Genomic DNA, 20564 nt, shown 5'->3' on the forward strand with positions numbered 1-20564 from the left:
TTTAGTTTGCATGTAAATATATGTCACCCCTTAACACACCCAGGAGAGATAAGTGCTGGCGTACATGTGTGTGCGTGGGTGTGTGTGTGCGTGTGTGTGTAGGTTGCAAGGCGATAAACTGTTTTATTTGCATCTGCATCATCATCACAACTTTCATGGACACTTTAATAATAACAAACCTTACTCCAAATTGTATTCAGTGTATTTGTCACAAGTAGTCAACACATGTAAATGTTGCTTTCAGCAAAGAACTTAACCAAAAAGATCCAGCGATTTTTTTTATGTTTTCTATTCTGTTGCAACATGCTGGTATCCCTGAAGGTTCCCAACTCTTCCCCTTGGGTTTTTTGAATGACCTACCTTCTCGTCTGAGAATAAGGGATTGGGTTAAGTGAGGCTGTCAAATCGAATTTGAATGTGGGCTTATGGTCACGATAATGAATATGTCGTGACTGAAGGGTTGGCCAATAATTCAAAATAATTAATCCTCTGGTTAGTTTTGTAAAAAGATTATATTAGCCCATTGCAATACCTTGTTCCAATGAATTATGATTGAAAATATGCCCTTCCAATTATGGTTTCTCATCTTGGCGCTTAATGTGACACCTATTTTTCCCTATCGCCCCACTAGACTGTGTTGGGCCCTTGGAGCTCATTTGTGTTTTGAAGTAGTTAGCATGAAGCTATTGGAGGCACATGGAGCATACTCTGCAAGGACCTGGAAAATAATAATGATCCAGTTGCTAAAGATTTTTAAATTATTCAAAGCAGAAACATTTTGGGTTATCAAAAGTTACAAATCGCCTGTTTAATCTATCTACTATCATCTCTTTGATAGATAACATTGAAATGATTTGCATGGTACAGCTCTGCTTTACATTCTCTCCACCATGTGTGCTATATATGCCATTTTTTAATAATGTGGGAGAAATAGGGATTCGCAATATGTGTGATTACTTTTTATTTTACTAGGATATAGCCAGATAGACTGCCTGCCCTTCAACATGCTTTGTTTCAAGAAACTTCAAGTCAATTGCTGGCCTATGATGAACATAGACGGATATTACATAACAGGCAATCTCATGTGGGGCATTATATTTGCTCTAATAGGCTTATAGGTGTGGATAAAATCACTGTTGGGCCCCTATGGCTTGGTTTGTGCCACATGTTGACACATGAAAACAACTTTATGCATTAAAGATTTGATCGCAAAATGCATTTACTGACCACCAAAATAGTGACGAATATGAAATACTACCTGTTTCTATGCAGTTTGGATTTTTTTTTTTCTTGGATTTACCTCCTAGCATTGTCAAATGTCAGTCTGTGACCGCTTTTACCTACCCGTTTTCCTTTATTTTGCCATTGTACATACATCTAGCAAGAGGGGTGTGTCTGTGTGGGTGTGTCACTCGCCTCAGTTCAACTTTACCAGCCTGTCTTACTAGCAAAGAGAAAGAAAACCTCCAAATCATACATTACCTGGGTATGAATGGTATATGACTTAATGCACATAAATGTTTTTTGATGGTTTGTGTTTTAAAAAAAAATATTAATAACATCCTGCATGGTCTCTCTCTCTCTCTCTCTCTCTCTCTCTCTCTCTCTCTCTCTCTCTCTCTCTCTCTCTCTCTCTCTCTCTCTCTCTCTCTCTCTCTCTCTCTCTCTCTCTCTCTCTCTCTCTCTCTCTCTCTCTCTCTCTCTCTCTCTCTCTCTCTCTCTCTCTCTCTCTCTCTCTCTCTCTCTCTCTCTCTCTCTCTCTCTCTCTCTCTCTCTCTCTCTCTCTCTCTCTCTCTCTCTCTAGTGTTGTGTGCTGATAGAGTGGGCCAGATGACCAAGACGTATAGCGACATAGACGCCGTCACTAGGCTACTGGAAGAGGTACGTTGGCAAGAAACACACGCACGCACGCAACAAACAAACAAAACATGGAGCACAATGTGTTACCATGAGCATAACACTAAAAACGACAGATCTGTTTTCTTTACCTTGTCATTCATTCCTGGTTAAGAGGATATGGTGAGAGGCCATACCCAGCAGACTGTGTTTCACTATGGTATTTTACGCTGTATGCTGCTCATGGTAGGGTGGAGGGCCCAGTGGTGGGGCTACCTGGAGATATGGAGTCTGTTTGCGATGCCTAGGAATTACTTTCAATGGTGAGAAATGTTGCTAATTGGATCAGTGAAGGTGATGTTGATTTGGTTCTTGGACAGATTTGCCAGGGTGGAGGGGCAGACTGTCCTCCCATTAAGACGTACAGAACAGGTATATATATAAACCTAAAGCTCACAGATGAAAGCCTTTGCATTATTTCAGTATTATGAATGTTAATAAACTGGGTGTCGGTGGCCGCACTATTTGGATTTCATCATTTGGAGTTCATCGCCAAAGGGCTCGCCAAAAAAAGAAACTTTGAGATTGCCACTCTAAGCATTTGGACACAGGCTGCTCTGTTCAGCTACAATGCTGACCATTCAAAACGACATGGTCGATAAAACCATATCATAAAACTGAATTTGACATGCAAATGTGTCCCGCGTGATGGCCAGCTACTCCATCTAGACATCCTGATGCATGGTGTCCTTTTAAGGTCAGCTTCCTGGATAACCAACCTCATATTTACTCTGACTTTATCCCGCTTCTTTGATCTGTTGATCTTTAATTTAACTGCATGGATGTTGCGGTCCTGCTGTATTCTGTTGTATTCATTGAATAACAGAAACACAGACACACATGCAAATGAAACTAGGACACATGAAACATGATCTGCATCATATCCTGGTACAGCAGTCTCCTTCAGTGGCACTGGGGACTGTGGTGTACGTGACATATCGCTCGTTCCTATTTGTGTGGGAATTAAAGAACTCCTCACAAGACTCGAATTTTGATTCTATATATGTTATGCAGTCATGAGTGGTTAACAAACTAATTAGATAACAATGGTTCAAATGCTTCTGGGTATTGTAGTTCCTGAACACATTGCTTCTGAATTATAATTATCGTGGAAGTATTTATATAAAAACAATACAGCACACAATTATAGTGATTCTCAGCTGGTGGGCTAAATCTTAAACCCATGAATTAACTAATATGTCGATGTTATGTTTCAATGACTTACTATTTCATTGAGTTGACCAATATTGAAAATATAAATAAATATCATAAAGTTCAAAAATACTATATGATGCAGGAAAACCCTATAGTAATTTTGTACTGCATTGTTAATGTACAGTACAGTACAATTGGACGTACCTGGAGCCTTCCTGAGTGTGCTTAGCATACCTGTAATTCGAGCAGAACGCCTCTACTTTTGTCCCAGGATGACAGAAATATTTCCGCAGTCCTTTGTGAGCCCACTGTGAGCTTTAATTACATATCAGTGGGTGTCTTTGTGTTACATATTGTGCTCACATTCAGCCTTGTTTGCTTTAGTGTTGACCAAGCAAAAACGTTGTTTGATAGAGTGATTCCATTATTTTGTCCCTCTTTCTTCAATCTTGGATCCTTGGAGTTTTTCATATACGTTCTGGTCCCACTATTACAAGCTTATAAAATAAGATACACAGAATGTAAACTGCAATAATGTGTTTCACCAGAGGTGGCGCTGTCGCTGAGGTTTAATTTCAATGGCAACAATTCACGAACTCCGTTTTGAAGGGAATTCTCCTCATGCTTGTAACTTGCTGTTCCCTTAACGCTGACCGGTGTGTTATTTCCCTCTGCCTGTGCAGAAAGAACGAGACCTTGAGCTGGCCGCTCGCATCGGCCAATCGCTGCTGAAGAAGAACAAGACGCTGAGCGACCGGAACGGCGTGTTGGAGGAGCAGGTGGAGCACATCCGAGAGGAGGTAAGCCTGGAACAGCAGCTCTCCACAGGCTCTTATGTAACGCCAGAGCTGTTGCGCTGACGGCAGTGACGCTTGGGGAAGTGACGCCGTTGGCAGGGCTCACCGCTGGTTTAATGATACTCCACCTCGTGCGAAGGGGACACGTTGTTGTTGTAGTGTACTGTTCATGACGAGGAGCTGTCGTTAAAACACAACACAATGATGAGTAGCAAATGCCACATCATTTTCAATCGTTGACACTAATTGTGAGGAGGGTTATTATTATGATTTCCCTCCTGATTTAATGACGTACCCTGATCAGAAGTGAAATACCTATGTGAAGTTGTTTTATTTCTCTCTCTCTCTGTCTGTCTGTCTGTCTGTCTGTCTGTCTGTCTGTCTGTCTGTCTGTCTGTCTGTCTGTCTGTCTGTCTGTCTGTCTGTCTGTCTGTCTGTCTGTCTGTCTGTCTGTGTGTCTCTCTCTCTCTCTCTCTCTCTCTCTCCCTGCCCTCTCTCTGTCTCTCTCTCTCTCCCCCTCTCTCTGACATGCGTAGGTCTCCCAGCTGCGTCACGACCTCTCCATGAAGGATGAGCTGCTGCAGTTCTACACCAGCGTGGCCGAGGAGAGCGAGGGCGAGTCCACCACCTCCACACCGTAAGACCCACCCTCCCCTCCCTCACCCCCTCATCACCTCTCTCCCCCTCTGGCTCTCCCCCCACTCTCTGCCCGACAGCTCCACACAGAGGGAGGAATATATGATCTAAGAGCATGCCAATGTCCCCTATAGTGTCATTCTAAGAGTACGACCGGGACATGGGAACAGGGTGAAGTGGGGGTGCGTTGCCCTACATACTGGCACAAATCAAAATTGGATAGTTAGGATTTCACATCAATTTGATTTGTAGACACAATTTGTAGATTGATTAATCTCTGTAATGTCGAGTTGATAGGTATAAGATCCCATGTGAATGATCGGATTTATGTTTTTAATACATTTTGTTATAATTGTTATAGTATTTTAATTATAGATTAGCATTAATACAGCAAGTAGCCGAGTTGTCTTTGTGTTCCTTCATTGTGTCCCATTGACCTATCTACAAAACATCCAAATGACATAATCAAAAAGGTCTCTGGTTAGTTTTCTCTGACTGGATGTTAAACGTATCGAGCTATAGGGGAATAGGAGTGTATATCATTAGGATATTGATCGATCTGTTTCTCCTGCTCTATATCTTCTTCCTCTTTTGGGCTGTTTCCAGGATACGGCAGAGCGATCCAAATGTCACCGTTCCCACTTACTTACCTCTGGACTCCCTGCAGAAGAAACTCAAAGACCTGGAGGCAGAGAACATATCTCTGCGATCCGAGGTAGAACACACACACACACACACACACACACACACACACACACACACACACACACACACACACACACATATATATATATATATATATATATATATATATATATATATATATATATATATATGCGCATACACACATGCACACACACAGATCACAGGCTAAACATTTAGATCAGTGAAAATCAGGATAGAAAAAGAAATACTTTCTTCATTCTGGTATATTACTATTATTATTGTTATTCCTAAAAAAAACATTTTCAGTCAAAGGTCTTTACAATGGAGCCCTATTCACACTCACACAAATACACACCCACACACAACTATATATCTAAGACTTCTACAAGTTCATTGGGAACAGCTAGCCGGGGGTTAGGTGTGTTGCTAAAGGGTACCCTGGCATGAAAGCTGCAACCCTGCGGAGCTAAATGCGTGGTTGCTCAAGGGCAGCAGCCCTCCTGGGCTAAAGTGATGAGTAAGGAGGCTCGTAGGTGAATGGTCTCCATAATGTGAATGATGTCCATTCAGGCCACTCATCTGGAGACGGAGACCATTTCCTACGAAGAGAAGGAACAGCAGCTGGTCAATGACTGTGTTAAAGAACTACGTGAGTATTGGACCAGGAAGGACTTGTTATTTCGTATTGGATTACTAATTCATAAGTCATTCATTCACCATTCAATCGCTGTTGTTATTCCTTTACTGTCTGTAAAATATTTGCATAGTTTATCGACCGCAGATGTTTGCAAACATTCTTGATGGGGAAGTGGGATTTGGGCTTTAGGAGTTTTTAATGTGTGTGTGTGTGTGTGTGTGCGTGTGTGTGTGTGTGCGTGCGTGTGTGTGTGTGTGTGTGTGTGTGTGTGTGTGTGTGTGTGTGTGTGTGTGTGTGTGTGTGTGTGTGTGTGTGTGTGTGTGTGTGTGTGTGTGTGTGTGTGTGTGTGTGTGTGTGTGTTCGCGCATGTGTGTGTGCGCAGGATGTGCCAACATGCAGATGTCAAGCCTGGCCGAGGAGCTGGGGAGGAAATCGGACGACGCCTCCCGCCAGCAGGAGGAGATCACACACCTCCTGTCCCAGATCGTGGACCTCCAGAAGAAGGCCAAGTCGGTGCGTACACACCGGTTATTTTAAAATATTTGTCAATATTTTTAAACATTTTGTATTTTTTTTCTCAACATCTCGAGGTTGAGAATGTCCTTGAACTACTGTAAAGAGGAAGGGGTATGGTATAATAATGATGTTTATTTTGTGTTGTGTGTGTGTGTGTTGTGTGTGTGTTGTGTATGTTTGTTGTGTGTGTGTGCGCTGTGTTTAGTATGCTGTGGAGAACGAGGAGCTGACGCAGCACCTAGGAGCTGCCAAAGACGCCCAGAGGCAACTCACTGCTGAGGTACTAATAAAGAATGTAGTGTGTCGTTGGCCGACTCTGAGAGTACATGATGCTAAAGGTAGCGCCATGGCTATAGCAGTTGGGGTGTCAGATTTGCCAAAATATGGACACATTCATACCTAGTCTAAGTGCAATATCCAGCCAATTTAGCGTGAATATAGTTACATACATGTATGTTACTTTGTATATGTACATGTATATGTACATGTTTACACATGTACATGTTTGTGTATGAATATGAATGCATAGATATATATATATTTTTAATAATATTTGTAACGATATGATTACAAAAATAGGAAAAATTCCCATTTTGCATCTATTTTTGATAGTTTTTTTCTTAAAAGGAACAATCGTGATTTGGAATTAATTATTAACTCTGTCTGTCTGCGTCTGCCTTTGTGTGTGTGTGTGTGTGTGTGTGTCTGTGTGTGTGCGTGTGTGCGTGTGTGTGGGTGTGTGTGTGTGCGTGCCTCTCAGCTGCGGGAGCTGGAGGATAAGTACGCAGAGTGCATGGAGATGCTCCACGAGGCCCAGGAGGAGCTGAAGAACCTGAGGAACAAAACGCTGCCGCTCACCACGCCGCGACGCTTCCACTCCCTGGGCCTGTTTCCCATGGTACTGACCGGTTTAGCTTAGCCAAGGGCCCTACCGTATGGAAGGCCTTGTGGAGGTTTAAAGGTCCCATGACATGCCACCAGGTGTGAGTGTGATTAGCCGTTACAAGCCGTGGGCGTGTCGACCTAGATGTGTGACGGATAGATGAGCAACGTTTGCCACAGTCCACTGGGTAGGCTGGTAGACTGATAAATCCAGCCCACATCTAGGTGTACACGCCCACTTGTGGGGGCAGATCTTCCAAACGGCGTGTAGGGCTAATCACACTCACACCTGGTGTCATGTGATGGGACCTTCAACTAACTATGGCCACTCGAGTGCCTCCTGTAGCAACTTTGGATCAAATGCATGACACACGCAAAGAATGTCCTTTGTCGGTTTACATTTTTATTTATTCTTTTTTTTTTATGTATTCAGGACTCCTTGGCAGCGGAAATAGAGGGAAATATGAGGAAGGAACTTCAAATGGATGATCCAGATGTTGAAGAACAAAAGTATGTCCATCGTGCGTTATATAAAAGTTTGGCAAATTTTCAGCGTGGATGGGCTTAGTTTTCCAGTGATATGATGCTACGAAATGATTGTTTACATTTGAGGTCAACTGAAAATGTAATGAATGAAATTAATTAATGAATTAATTACAAGTTCATAAATTTGTGTATTCATCTTTTACTATATAAATAAGTTAATTAAAGAGTTAATTTAAGAGACACGGTTAAGTTCATGAATGTGTCTAGTGTCTCGAAGGTCAAAGTAAGGACCTGGCCAGCCTTGTTAACCCAGCATGTGCGTGTCACAGCACACAGCCTGAAAGAAACAACCACCCTGATGCCTATCTCCCATACCATTTAATTTGCATGCCGCGTGTGTGTGTGTGTGTGTCCGTTTGCGTGTGTGTTAAGGGCTGATTATGGTTCCACGTCGTTCACGTAACGCAATGACCACGCAGACGCTCCGACGCAGTCTGAACCTTTGATGGTTCTGCGTCGGGTTTTAATAAGCGGCGCGCCTTGACTGAAGGTGAACATTTTTGGGAGGCGCATGTCAGGCCCTTGCGGTGGACGCAAGGAGGGTCCGCAAGGACGTAAGGGGTCCGTAACCCCCTTTGCGTTGTGTGAACGTGGGACCACAATCAGCCCTTTAGCGTCTACATACATCCGCCTGTCCATAACGTCCCACCGTGCTCCTCCTCCCCCCTCGCCCGTCCCAGGCTGCACCCCAAGCGGGTGTTCCAGACGGTGAAGAACCTGAACCTGATGCGGCAGCAGCGCTCGTCGCTGGCCCCCTCGCCGCTCAACATCCCGGGCTCCAACCAGACGTCCTCTCTGACGTCGGGCCGCTCCAGCCGGGTGGGCACGCCGCACTCCTACTCCACGTACGGCGGCAGTGAGTCGGGCAGCGGGCCGTACTGCCCCGACAACAAGGCCGGCGGTATCCTGGAGGCGCACGACGACGGGTGAGCAGTATGGCCGGGCGATTCATCAAAGTCTGATCGCGATTCCAAAATAATCGTGATTATGATACGACAAAACGGCTTGTAACGGCTAATCACACACCTGGTGGTATAATATGTCACCTTTAAATAGACCATGATTGACGCACACAGAACACGTCTGCAACACGTGAAACATCAGGCAGTGGGGTTGTTTAGGGCAGGGCATTGTCAAGAACCATTATACTTTCATCCGTACTTACACTATGTTATCTGCATTTTTTAGTGTTGATAGATCATAATAAAGATAACCAGTTGGCGAATCAAAGTGTGACTCACCCAGCACGTAATTAATTAACTTGGTCTTTCTCTATTGTTTCATGAAGCGGAGAGGTCAGGTTTAACCTTTGTTTGTAGGCTGGGTGTTCAGACCTCTGCTAAGCTGGTATTACCAGGCATCTTGCATGACAACAAGGCAGACAATGGCCTTGCTGGGTTTCACTGTTGTTAGCTAACACAGCAGAAACCAACTTTATCATTTGTTGATGACAGTACAGCGTGAGAAAGAGGTACTCAGTCTTTGTTGCTGAAGGAGACACCTGTCTTCACTGAGGGTGTTTTGAACTATTAATTTATATTATATTATATTATTTATTTATTATTTAATTAGAGTGAAACCAATGCTCTTTGCAATGGTGTACAATAAGTATCATCTCCAGATGAACACAATTTTGTGACTGAACCTAATTTGAGACTCTCTCTCTCTCCCCCACCCTCCCTCTTCCTCCCTCCCTCCCTCCCTCCCCACCCACAGGTCAGACGACTCCAACCGGCGTCCCGTCGGCACCCCGGGGACCCCGGGGGGGCGGGACCTGGAGGCGGCCCTCCGTCGCCTCTCGCTGCGCCGCGACAACTACGTCTCCGAGCGGCGCTTCTTCGAGGAGGAGCGGGAGCGCAAGCTGGCCTACCTGGCCAAGGAGGAGCAGGGGGAGGACGGGGAGGAGAAGGGCGGCAGCGGCGGAGACCCCGGGACCCCCACGGAGAGCCTGCTGTCGCTGTACACGCACCCGTCCCTGGGCAGCATGTGGTCGGGCTACTCCTTCACCTCGAGGTCCTACCTGCCCGAGAAGCTGCAGATCGTCAAGCCCCTCGAAGGTGAATATCCGCCCGGGAATCAAAGCGCTCAGAGCGGCCGTGGCCCGACAGCCACGCCCAACACTCCCGGTCAGACCCCTCCGCGGGACGACGGCGCTAAAGTCCAACAGAGAGCGCAGCAGCCCGATCAAGACCCGTCCCTTCAGATAGCCCTGGGAGGCCTCGGCCCCACGCTGCCCTCGACCCGGCAGATCTCTAACCCGAGCTCCCCTCCGGCTCGCAGTGGTAGTCCCCACCGGGGCTTCCAGGGGGCCAAGGAACTCCGAATCTGTGAGCAGCGCGCGCAAAGGGCCGGCCCGTCCCGGGGCAGCTCCAGGCTGCTGGTGTTGAGTAGCGGTGCCACCCAGCCCGCCCCCCTGTCCCCTCAGCCCAGGCTCAGAGCCCCCCTGCTCCCCCTGGTCACTGGGTTGCTGGAGATGCTGGAGCAGCACGAGGAAGGGTTAGCGCTGCAGCACTCCTTCTACTTCAGACACACACAGCCTCGCTGCTGGTTTGAGATCTGAAGTAGTCTTATACTGGCGTCCAAGCCCCTTCCAAGTAGACTACTCACATCCTATCTCCTCACGAGAACAATATCCACAACCTATCACCTCCAAAGTGCACTACTCAATTCCTAGCTTCTCCCGAGAACAATACCTACATCCTAGCCCCTCCAAAGGACAGTACTAACATCATAGCCCCTCCCGAGATCAATACTCACACCCTAGCGCCTCCCAAGTACCATAATCAGATCCTAGCTCCCACCAAGTGTCATAATCACATCCTAGCTCCTACCAAGCACAATACTCACATCCTAATCCCTCCCATGGGCAATTCTCACATCCTAGCCCCACACTATAAGGCTTTAAGCCAGGAGATGTCAGTAGGTGTCTGTGGCACCCCCTACTGGTGGGATTTGAAACCAAATAATAAAAATGGCCTGTCACAATATTTACAGAGGACACGGTGACCTACCAATTTGTACAGATAACCAATTGGTGTTTCTTAACATGTTATTTTCCCTGCTGTTGCGTGTCATTATCCTGCAGCACTAAAGGATTGTAGCCTTTTCAGAAGATCCTGGAATAGTTTTAATAGTTTGTGACACTTGAATCATAATGGAACTCAAATTTATCTATATTCTAGTCGTCTTGTTTTGCCTAATTCGGGCAGTTAGTTTGCATTAACATAGCAAACATTTCTACCTACCCTATCCCATTGCCATTTTGTTGTCTCCTTTTCACTTCACTCTTTTCCTGTGTGTGTTGTCGTCTTTTGTTAGATAAAGCTATGTGAATAAAAGGGTTCACTAACTTTTCCTATTTCCTTTTTCTTTCCTTACTCTTCCTTTTTTATTATTATCTGCCATCCAATTTACATTAACAAGCGCACAAAATCGTTCAAATCTATAACCCACTTTGTATGATGTTAACATACTGAACGATTGACAAACTGATTTATCATAAGGTGCCAACAGCATCAATTCAGATAGATTTAATTTGAACAATTTAATATTTTAAACAATTGAACATGATTTTAATTATTGTGACAAAAAAAAGATTGTTGATTAGAAACCGTGGCTGATTGATATTTCCAACTAATAGAGTAGAGTAAATAACTTCCTCAACTATACTCCCACTAGTTAATTCAATGCATGTTTAATAGTTTTATACTGATTATTTCAAGTATATGTACAAAATAAGCTGCATTGCATCATGGGTGATATCAAGGTTTCACCATGCATTGAATCACAATCTCTTGAAAGACATCGGCACTGTGCTCCGAGAATCCAGTTGGATTCCTACAGCAATGGCCCACATCCTTTAACCTTTGACCTCCGATCATATGCCCCTCCCACCAGGCTCGGCCACCCTCCACGCGTGGCAGCTGCTGGCCCAGCCCCACCTGGGGGGCCTGCTGGACCACCGGCCGGGCGTGGTCACCAAGGGCTTCCGCACCCTGGACCAGGACCAGGACCCTTCGGAGGCCGGGGACTGGCAGCTGGACCAACCCGAGGAGGACGACGATTCCCTCCGCTCGTTCCCGGGCCTCTCCAGTGAGGACGACCTCCCCGTCTCCCGCCTGCCCTGGGCGTCCACGCCCGACCTCCGCCACTCCACGAACAACGGCGGCGTCGGCGTCCACCGGAGCGGTCGCGACAACAACAACGACAACGAGGACAATAGCCTGTTGGAGTCGCTGAGGGGCGCGCGACCGGGGGAGGCGTTCGGAGGGAAAGACGGACCCGCCCTCGACGGCCTGCCTTGCACTCCCTGCTCCATCCGCTCCTCTCCTGTCTCCGTCGCCGTGACGACGCCGTGCGCCGACGAGAAGGCCGGCGGCGAGCCCTTAGACTTCCCGGCCCTACCAGCCGGAGCGCCGGACGGCTTGCCCGGTGAGGGGGTCTCACATGCGGATCTCGGGCCTTCGTGACACCTCGCGCCCCCCGCCCGCCTCCCTTTCCCCCCCAACGACGCATGCACGCACGTCGGGGAGGGGGAGAGGGGGAGGCGTAGGCAGGGGGGGGGGGACATGTCGCTAATCCCGTCCCTGCTGAGTTCTTTGTTTAATCCCGTCCCACCCAGCTGTCGTGCACACCTCCATGCTCATCACGTGCACGTACCTTCATGTCCAGGTGCACGTCTACCTCCACGCCCCACCCCTTGTCCGGCCCTGTTTGCCACCGTCATCGTGCCATAAGTCAAAGTAATACAACGTTTGGATTACTCCTCTCCACCTCTGAATGACAGCTCTCCAGCTGTCATTCATTCATTCCCTTCGGGATCCTTTTGAGGTGCATGTGCTTCTCGTGATGCGACACTAGAATCAGCCCTTAGGATCTGCACCACCTCTGATAAATCACGTGTTCAAGCCTCCCTCCACCCAGTGGAAACACTGTGACCAGCGGGTGGTGCCGGCCCCGCGGTGTGATTCTAGTTTTCCGTCCAAACACTTCTCTCACTCATTCACTCTGGCCTTCCTCCAACTCGGCACCATACTGCTAGCATGCGGCCTCCAGTGTTGGGTTGGTTTAGAAACCTCGTTTTCCATTCGCATTTCCCTTGCAAATCATTTCCCTTGCAAATCATTTCCGTTTCAAATCGATTCCCTCTTGCGCCGTCCCTATGCTTTGCGTCCTCCCCTTCCTCTCCACATCCTCCCAAATCTGCTTCACCAGCGAGTTTAGCATATAAATCTCTTAAAGGGATCCAAATTTATTTTATTAAAAAATGATTTTTTTGCTTGATCCAAGGAAGAGATAATCTGGAAGAGTCAGAAAATCTCCAACAGTTATGCAGTTAAACGAAAATAATAAGTGCTTGCTCTGGGGCAAGGCACCAGCCATACAGGCAGATATCTGGGCTAAACACCTTTTGTGTAGCTCGGGTGACACCATCACAGCTGCCAGGATCACATGGTCACATGACATCACATGCCTGGTTAATATTAGAGAGGACCCAGGGTGGCTAAAGTATAGAGTCACCTTCACACTCTCACGCACACACAGTCACACACACACACACACACACACACACACACACACACACACACATACACATACACAAGCACAGGGCTTTGTTGTTTAATTTAATCAATTCTTAAATGTAATTCATCTGATTAATGTTGCAGCCTCTACTTGGTTATAACACATCACTTTCTTAAGTTTCCTATCCCTCCTCTGGCTGAATGCACAATGTATCCCCTATATCTGTCTACTCTCTGCTTTTGGTTTCTAAATATTGGGGGTATTGTATGGTATAATTCCAGGATCTTGCTCCACCCCTGCACCGGTTTAATGGATCATGTTAATGCGCTAATTCAGATGGCTGATTCAATATACTGTATGTGGTCGGTGGTTTACCTTCTAAAACAAGAACTATTACCTTTCGCGAACCCTCACCGCAATCTCTTGCTATCTGGGCTCTGGGAAATTACTTGAAACACAGACCATGCACAAGCACAACCACACAAACAGGGGTGCTTCTCTGACTTGCCTAATGCTCTTTGTCCTAATGGTGTTTTAAGGCTGTGGTCAGGCCAAAAATGATAACTGGGTAAGCAATTGATCATATATATAAAGACAGTAAATTAATTAAACCCTGGGTATAGATCCTGGCTTACTGCAAACAATCCTGCATTTGTTGTTTGACTGACACAGCATGGGTAACCCATGTTTTGGAAGACATAAGTTGGCTAGATCATCACTTGCTGATCCAGCAAGTGATAGCAAATTATAATGATGAGTTGAACTTGGTGACGTATTGCAGTCATCAGCCCCAGTGTGACCACGGCCTGAGTGTGTTCTCACAGTGCTGCCTGTGGTCTCCATACTAACCTCTAACCCTTTGGCCCTCCCTCTAACGGTACCCCAGCCATCTTCCCAGGGAAGTGCATGTCCCAAACCAGCTCCACCTACACCTTCACCACCTGCAGGATCCTCCACCCCTCAGACCAGCTCACCTCCGTCTCCTCCAGGTAAGAACGGCACTAAGTGCATCCGCCTGCTTGTAGTGGATCACAGGTTGTTCATCAATGGAGGGTATGGTCATGTGGAGTGCATAATAAAATACATATAGTGATACCTGATGTCTGATCTGTTGCTAATTTAAATGATTCAGAAGACTCGGGCAAATTAAAATCTGAGTGGCAGAATCAGTGACACCACTCACTGATTTAATAATGAGAGCAAATTAAGCATAACGATGATTTTTTTCATTCAAGACTGGTATATTTGGTAGAAAGTCACGTCCAAATACCGCATAGATTAATGTCTCCTAGATTTTGGTTCCAATAATGCTTAAGAGAGGGGATGAATCTATTTTTTAGATTGAAACCTTTTAAAAAATGTGATAATAATTAGATATGATGTTGTATCTTATGCCAACCAAATACCGCTGATTCTGTTCCTCACGCTACTCGCTGTTGACGCTGCCGTCTGATTGGCTTTGGCAGGTCATATGATGAGGAAGACGAGGGAGGCCTCTATCACATGGTAGTGATGGCTGGCGTAGAGCAGGCCCACTGAGCGTGCTCACAGGAGTGCGCAGTGTGGGTGAGACTGCATGAGAGTGTGCTTTGTGTGTGAGGGTGCTTAGAGCACGTTAACCAGAGCTAGCTTAACCTGCCTGAACTCACTCCCTCACTGGCCCTTCATCTTAAGGACACTTTTACGCACAGACACCCTATTAAACGTAATGACACATTATGTTAACAAGTGAGGAGGATGCAGGTATGCAATTTGTCTAACCTACTAAATGTATTATTATTTTAGTGTTGTTATTATTACTATTAATTATTATGGTTCGCTGTTCCTCTAATTGCTGCTTGAAGGGCTGTTATATTTGTAAACTAGGGAGGAGAAATATTTAAATCTAAACTGCTATTTACTTGCACTTACAATTAAATATCAGATTATGTGTCAAGATAAGCATTTATGAAATATACTTTGTGAACAATATTTTTTATCAAAAGAATACAAATGCGCTCCCTATTATAGTCAACAGTGCATGTTCTACAAAGACAACGGTGCTCTAACATCTCTTATCAAACCTGGCTATGGACGAAATAACAAACGTTGAACTATAGTGTGATAGACACACTAGGCATGGATTTGAGTTTGCCCGCCCTCTAAAGGAAGTTGTGAAAATCACAGCTGTACTTGCATCATGGAGGACAAATCCATCGGAAAAATATGCAAGTGATGATGTACAAAACCATGAAGGAGGCAAAATGAACTGTTCTTCTTATCATGAGCTGAACAGCAGCAATTGATTTTTTACTTTGCACTGCCATCTATCGTGCCTCATGTTATACAACAGTAAACTCACCAATGCGGTCGGTTTGATAAACACTAATTTCCTTTTCCCTTCATTCATTGGGCCGTCGTTCTTTCGCTACGTACCTAACGTTTACATCATTCTCCTACTTACATTCCCTCTTCTCCATTTCCCCTCACTTCCCCCTGCCTCCCAATCCCCCAAACCCACCCTCATCCCTACCTTATCCCCTCCCTCTCCCTCCCCCCAGCCCCAGGTCGGCCTATCAGAGCAGCCCTGGCGTGGGCGGGGCCGCGTCGCCCGTCCCTTCGCCGCTACCCCAGTTCTCCGACCCGGCCACGCCCTCCAACACCACGCCCTGCTGCACCCCCCGCCGCCTCTCCCTGTCCCAGGCCGAGTCCTCCACCAACCACCGGGACAACACCCGCACCACCAGCACCTCCCTGGGGCTGGTGCGCCTCCTGGTGGAGCACGGCATCTCCGCCTCCGTCTACGACCCGCGCAGCTGGGACCGCGGGGGTCCTGCCGCCGGGGGGGCGCTGGAGGCGGAGCCTGAGGAGGCGGAGCCTGAGGAGGAAGGGGAGGAGCTCTGGGAGGACGAGGACAGGGGAGAGGTGGGGCGCCCCAGCTCCCTCCTCTTCCTCCCCTCCACGCCGCCCAACTCCCCGACCCGCCGCTGCCGCTCCAGGTCCATGTCGTCTTCCCACCCCCGGGGGGCACCACCACCGGCACCGACGCCGCCGCCGCCCCCCGGGGCCGGCTTCCAGTTCAGCCCGACGGACGAGCCGCTGTTCTACGAGACGTTCCTGGCGTCGCGGCCGGCCCAGACCATCCTGAAGGAGGTGCTGGCCGAGTTCGAGAGGGAGCCCGCCCTGCCCGGCTCGTACCAGAGCCGGCTGGAGGCCACCAACCTGCGGCTCGTCGACAAACTCAAGCGCTTCCGCACCCTGGGGCCTCCGCGGGGGGGGGCCAGCGCCGCCATGGGCGGGGGCCTGGGGCCCGTGTTGAACGCGGGGCTCCGGAGGAACCGCAGCTACCCCGCCATGGTGGGGGCCAGCATGGCCATGAAGGACCCCGGAGGGCCCCCCAGCAGCGCGGAGCTGTTCCTGGGCCACGCCCTGTCCACGCAGCACGCGGACGCGGCGCACGTAGCTCCCACGCGGCCTCCGGAGGAACGGACGCACGCGGCGGCGGCGGCCGTCGTACCAAATATAGTCTCCTACAGACAGCCCTGGCCGGACGACTGAGTGGAGGGCATTCGAGAACCGTACGGATTAAAACCACGCCATGTTCCCCATTTCAAGATCAGCGATTCGGATTGCCCAGCACAACCGCTTGGATGTCCTCACAGCCCCCAGCTAGACGTGCGTCACACACAAAGAGAGTTCTCCTCCAATCAACACCGCTCCACCGCACAATAAGCAGAGGAGTGCCCGCCCCCGATTGATCTGGGATCGACAGCGTTACCTCTGCACCGACCGGAGCCCGAACAGGGCCGGCATTGTGACCCACAAACCAAGTCCGACTGTGGAGCTGGCCCAGGGCCCATCGAGCAGTCGTCACTTTAAATTCTGCGGTTCATGCTGTACCTCCATGACATAGGGGGAAGGAACAACGAAATGCTGTCTTACCGGCACCTATTTTTTAAATCTGTATTTTAATTTAAAACCATGGATTAAATAGGGCGTACACATGACACTGTTAACCATCCGCTGTTCTAGATGGTCTGTATAAAAGTGTGTGGATAGAGAAAAAAAAGAGTATATTATTTTTCGAAAAACAAAGTTGTGTTATTGTGGTTTTAATCCCGCAATCCCGCAATCCTGTCCTCTGGCCGATGACTGAATGTTGTGCAGTCCTGTGTCTGGACACGGCCAACCTACTGTAGCTTCCGGGGACACGGGCCGCGTGCTCCTCACAAAGCTCTATTGAATTCTCTATTGAATGCCTTATCGGACGGTGGGAGCGAGCCAGAGTATGTGGTGCCAACTAACCTTCCGAGATCTCCTCTTGTATCATTTTACCTCCCGTCTGTGTGTGTGTTTTTTGTCATTATTTTTCATGCAAACTCCCCGAGTTCTGATTTGAGGGGGCTATTTTGTAGTCGTTCGAAAAGGAAAAAAAATCTGCATTTGAATTTGACAACAAGGCCGTTTTTAGGAAATTAAAAAGTCATCCCCCTGGTGCTTTTAAGTGAGCTTAGGTTTAGTCGTGGAATGAGGCCCAGTCCGCCTGACACTCCGTTTTAGCACTTTAGCCGCGGACTACTGAAGGACCTGTCCCTCGTTCTCTCTGTCGCTGGATGTCTCCTCGCCCCATCCTGTCTTGCCCGCCTGATGCTTTTTGTTGTTACTTTTTGTTCACTTCCGACCAAATCGGGCCATGGGTAAAAAGTACAACCTCAGAATCCTGCTTTGCCTGTCCCTTTGTGTTGTCCTTTAAGAGACTTGACCATTTTTGTGAGTTTCCTGCTCTTTAGACATTTACATTCTGTCAGTGTTATGGTCATAACTAACACTAAATGCATTTTTATGCAAGCAAACAATTTATTTGGGATAACACACCCACCCCCCCTAAAAAAAAACACATACACAGAAAAAGAACCACAGAAATGTGTGTGTTTTTTTTGTCAGTGTAACTAACTATTCAATCGACCAGTAGAGGGCAGCAAACTCACAAATGGGGTCGAGTTACACTTCAAGAGAACAGAACACCGATCAGAGAGAACGCAGAACTGAATGAGGGTGGATAGAATTAGCGGTTGCACAGTATCTCAGCTGATCAGATTGGTCATTGAGGAGAGAGAGAGAGAGAGAGAGAGAGAGAGAGAGAGAGAGAGAGAGAGAGAGAGAGAGAGAGAGAGAGAGAGAGAGAGAGAGAGAGAGAGAGAGAGAGAGAGAGAGAGAGAGAGAGAGAGAGAGAGAGAGAGAGAGAGAGAGAGAGAGAGAGAGAGAGAGAGAGAGAGAGCATGAGGCCAATACAATAATGAAGGAGCCTTTTTGTGTTTGACCTGATGCTTTGGTAAGGCCCATATTTCCAGACCATATTTTTAACAAAATTGTCATTTTTCGGACTGATTTTTATGATTGAGACTAGAGAGTGTGCAAAGCAAAATGAATCAATGTGTAGCCAATGTTGTGCCAGGTGTTCCTGTTATATAAGGGCATTGAAAGGAAATGCAATTATGCAACAGTACTGTAACAGCCAGAGTATGCCCTACACACAGGTAATACCTTTATTTTTGTACGATAAGAAAGGGATTTCACCGGTTTCTTTTTTCTGTTCCTTGAATTATTATTTTTGCTTCATGCGAACTACACACAGTGCTGATTTGAGACTAAAAGTCGCAGGATCGAATGCAGTTTAAATCAATGATCACTCACTACTATACTTTTATACCTAGTTTAATCAGAGAAGCACAGAGACAGTTAATCATGCACTACATTTGTTTCGATGAAGGAGTCTCTTTTGGGTTGTTGTTTTTGTTTGGAGCTGTAATCGTTCATCATCCAGTTCAAGTGTCATTATGAACTCCATTATGTCTGGGACAATGGGTGAAGCGAACTACAAGCTAACAAATTGTCTAGCAGCCACTAACTGTTGCTATGCAATAATGAAAAAGTATTAGGATTTGTTAGCTTTAGTGGGATGGGGGGGGGGGTTCTGATGCAGACACTGGCTAATGTACAACATGAGGATTTTTGTTATAGCTGTGTATGTTTCTGTGCGTGTGTGTGTGTGTTGCACTACCTGGATCAGCTGAATGTATGCTCTTTCAGTTTGCTGTAGGTCCATGCGTGTGTATGTTGGTTGCCCTTGTGCGATGTGTGTGTTGAATCTGAACAGAGCTTGTTATTATTATTATTATTATTATTACTGCTCTATATGCCAGACATGGTCTGTATGCAACAAATCTAGAGACAACCTAACTTTTTGTTTGAAAATAAATAAAAACGGGATAATGAAGAGTGGTATTAGGATGGGTTGTTCAGCCTGAATCTGGAATATAAGAGAACTTGTTGTTCAAGGGAGAATGTGCCTGTAAATAAAATATTAATATTGATCTATAGACTCATTTGTTTGTCAGAATAAAAGGATCAAGATTATATCAGAATTGTGTCCAGATTGCGGGCAGAGGAGTTCTTCATGCAGCAGATCAGCACGCACGCCAGGAGAGAATGATCGATAGATTTGCTTTCCTGTGACAATAAACTTCAATATCAAATCGTAGGTTGCTAATTTCCAACAGTGGTCAAGAAAATATTACTGAATCTTAATAACACAAACCTTTGTCATGTGTATCATGTATTCAATGACTCAGCACTAAACAGGACTCTGTTTATGTCTGAAATGACTCAGCACTAAACAGGACTCTGCGTGTGTCTGAAATGACTCAGCACTATGCAGGACTCTATTTATGTCCCTCACATTATTTATAGCCAGTGCAAAATAGATGACCCCTAATAATAAGTGACTAATATGTTACACCTACCCTGGTGGCCAGATCATGATTAGTTCACTCACATTTAAGAGTCTAGTCTAATACAAGGAAAGGCTTGCGTGCCTGAATATATGACCTAAAATCATAAAAAATATGTAAAAAACATGCTGTCGTTACTGCGTTCTCCACAAGATGTCAGTGTGTCATAGATGAACAGCATACAACATGAACATGGTTGGCCTCTTTGAAAAGATACTCAGAAAAAGTCAAAAACATCCAAAGAACAATTTAAACTGAAGTCACTATATGGATGGACTAGGCTGCCTCACTAGTTTCTGTCAGGATCTATGAAGGCAGGCCACAATGTGTTTAAAATAGTACTGAAATAGAAGGTGTACTTAGCTTGGTTTGTAGGTTCCTTTAGCTTCCCTCAAGGCAAAGCTCTCTGAACACAAATCTGCTTTACCCCTAGCCATAAAGTCGAAGCTGAGTTGCAGACTGCATAAGGACTGTTTAATGTAATTTACCGGTTGCCTGTGTGTTGAGAGGGTACTCTTCATGTCTGAGCACTCTCGTTTA

The 20564-nt window shown here is 46.5% G+C and overlaps 1 protein-coding gene across 8 annotated transcripts in view; it reads left to right on the forward strand.

Annotated features, from left to right (window-relative positions):
• Positions 1-18426, forward strand: part of trak1a (trafficking protein, kinesin binding 1a) — a 33399-nt gene extending 14973 nt beyond the window's left edge. For 5 of the 8 annotated variants that reach the window (XM_056601457.1, XM_056601454.1, XM_056601453.1 and 2 more), the window contains 14 exons: positions 1805-1881; positions 3735-3851; positions 4385-4485; positions 5091-5199; positions 5721-5799; positions 6170-6300; positions 6509-6583; positions 7064-7201; positions 7619-7695; positions 8412-8657; positions 9448-9788; positions 11629-12162; positions 14141-14243; positions 15795-18426. In XM_056601457.1, coding sequence (XP_056457432.1) covers positions 1831-1881; positions 3735-3851; positions 4385-4485; positions 5091-5199; positions 5721-5799; positions 6170-6300; positions 6509-6583; positions 7064-7201; positions 7619-7695; positions 8412-8657; positions 9448-9788; positions 11629-12162; positions 14141-14243; positions 15795-16791 — 3099 coding nt within the window. In that variant the 5' untranslated portion in view covers positions 1805-1830 and the 3' untranslated portion in view covers positions 16792-18426. Of the gene's footprint in view, positions 1-1804; positions 1882-3734; positions 3852-4384; positions 4486-5090; positions 5200-5720; positions 5800-6169; positions 6301-6508; positions 6584-7063; positions 7202-7618; positions 7696-8411; positions 8658-9447; positions 11597-11628; positions 12163-14140; positions 14244-14720; positions 15711-15794 lie in introns of those variants that run through there. The other 3 variants (XM_056601459.1, XM_056601458.1, XM_056601460.1) reach the window with 3 other exon arrangements.
• The last annotated feature ends 2138 nt before the right edge of the window (positions 18427-20564 follow it).

This window comes from Gadus chalcogrammus, chromosome 11 (assembly GCF_026213295.1).
Source record: "Gadus chalcogrammus isolate NIFS_2021 chromosome 11, NIFS_Gcha_1.0, whole genome shotgun sequence".
Taxonomy (NCBI): domain Eukaryota; kingdom Metazoa; phylum Chordata; class Actinopteri; order Gadiformes; family Gadidae; genus Gadus; species Gadus chalcogrammus.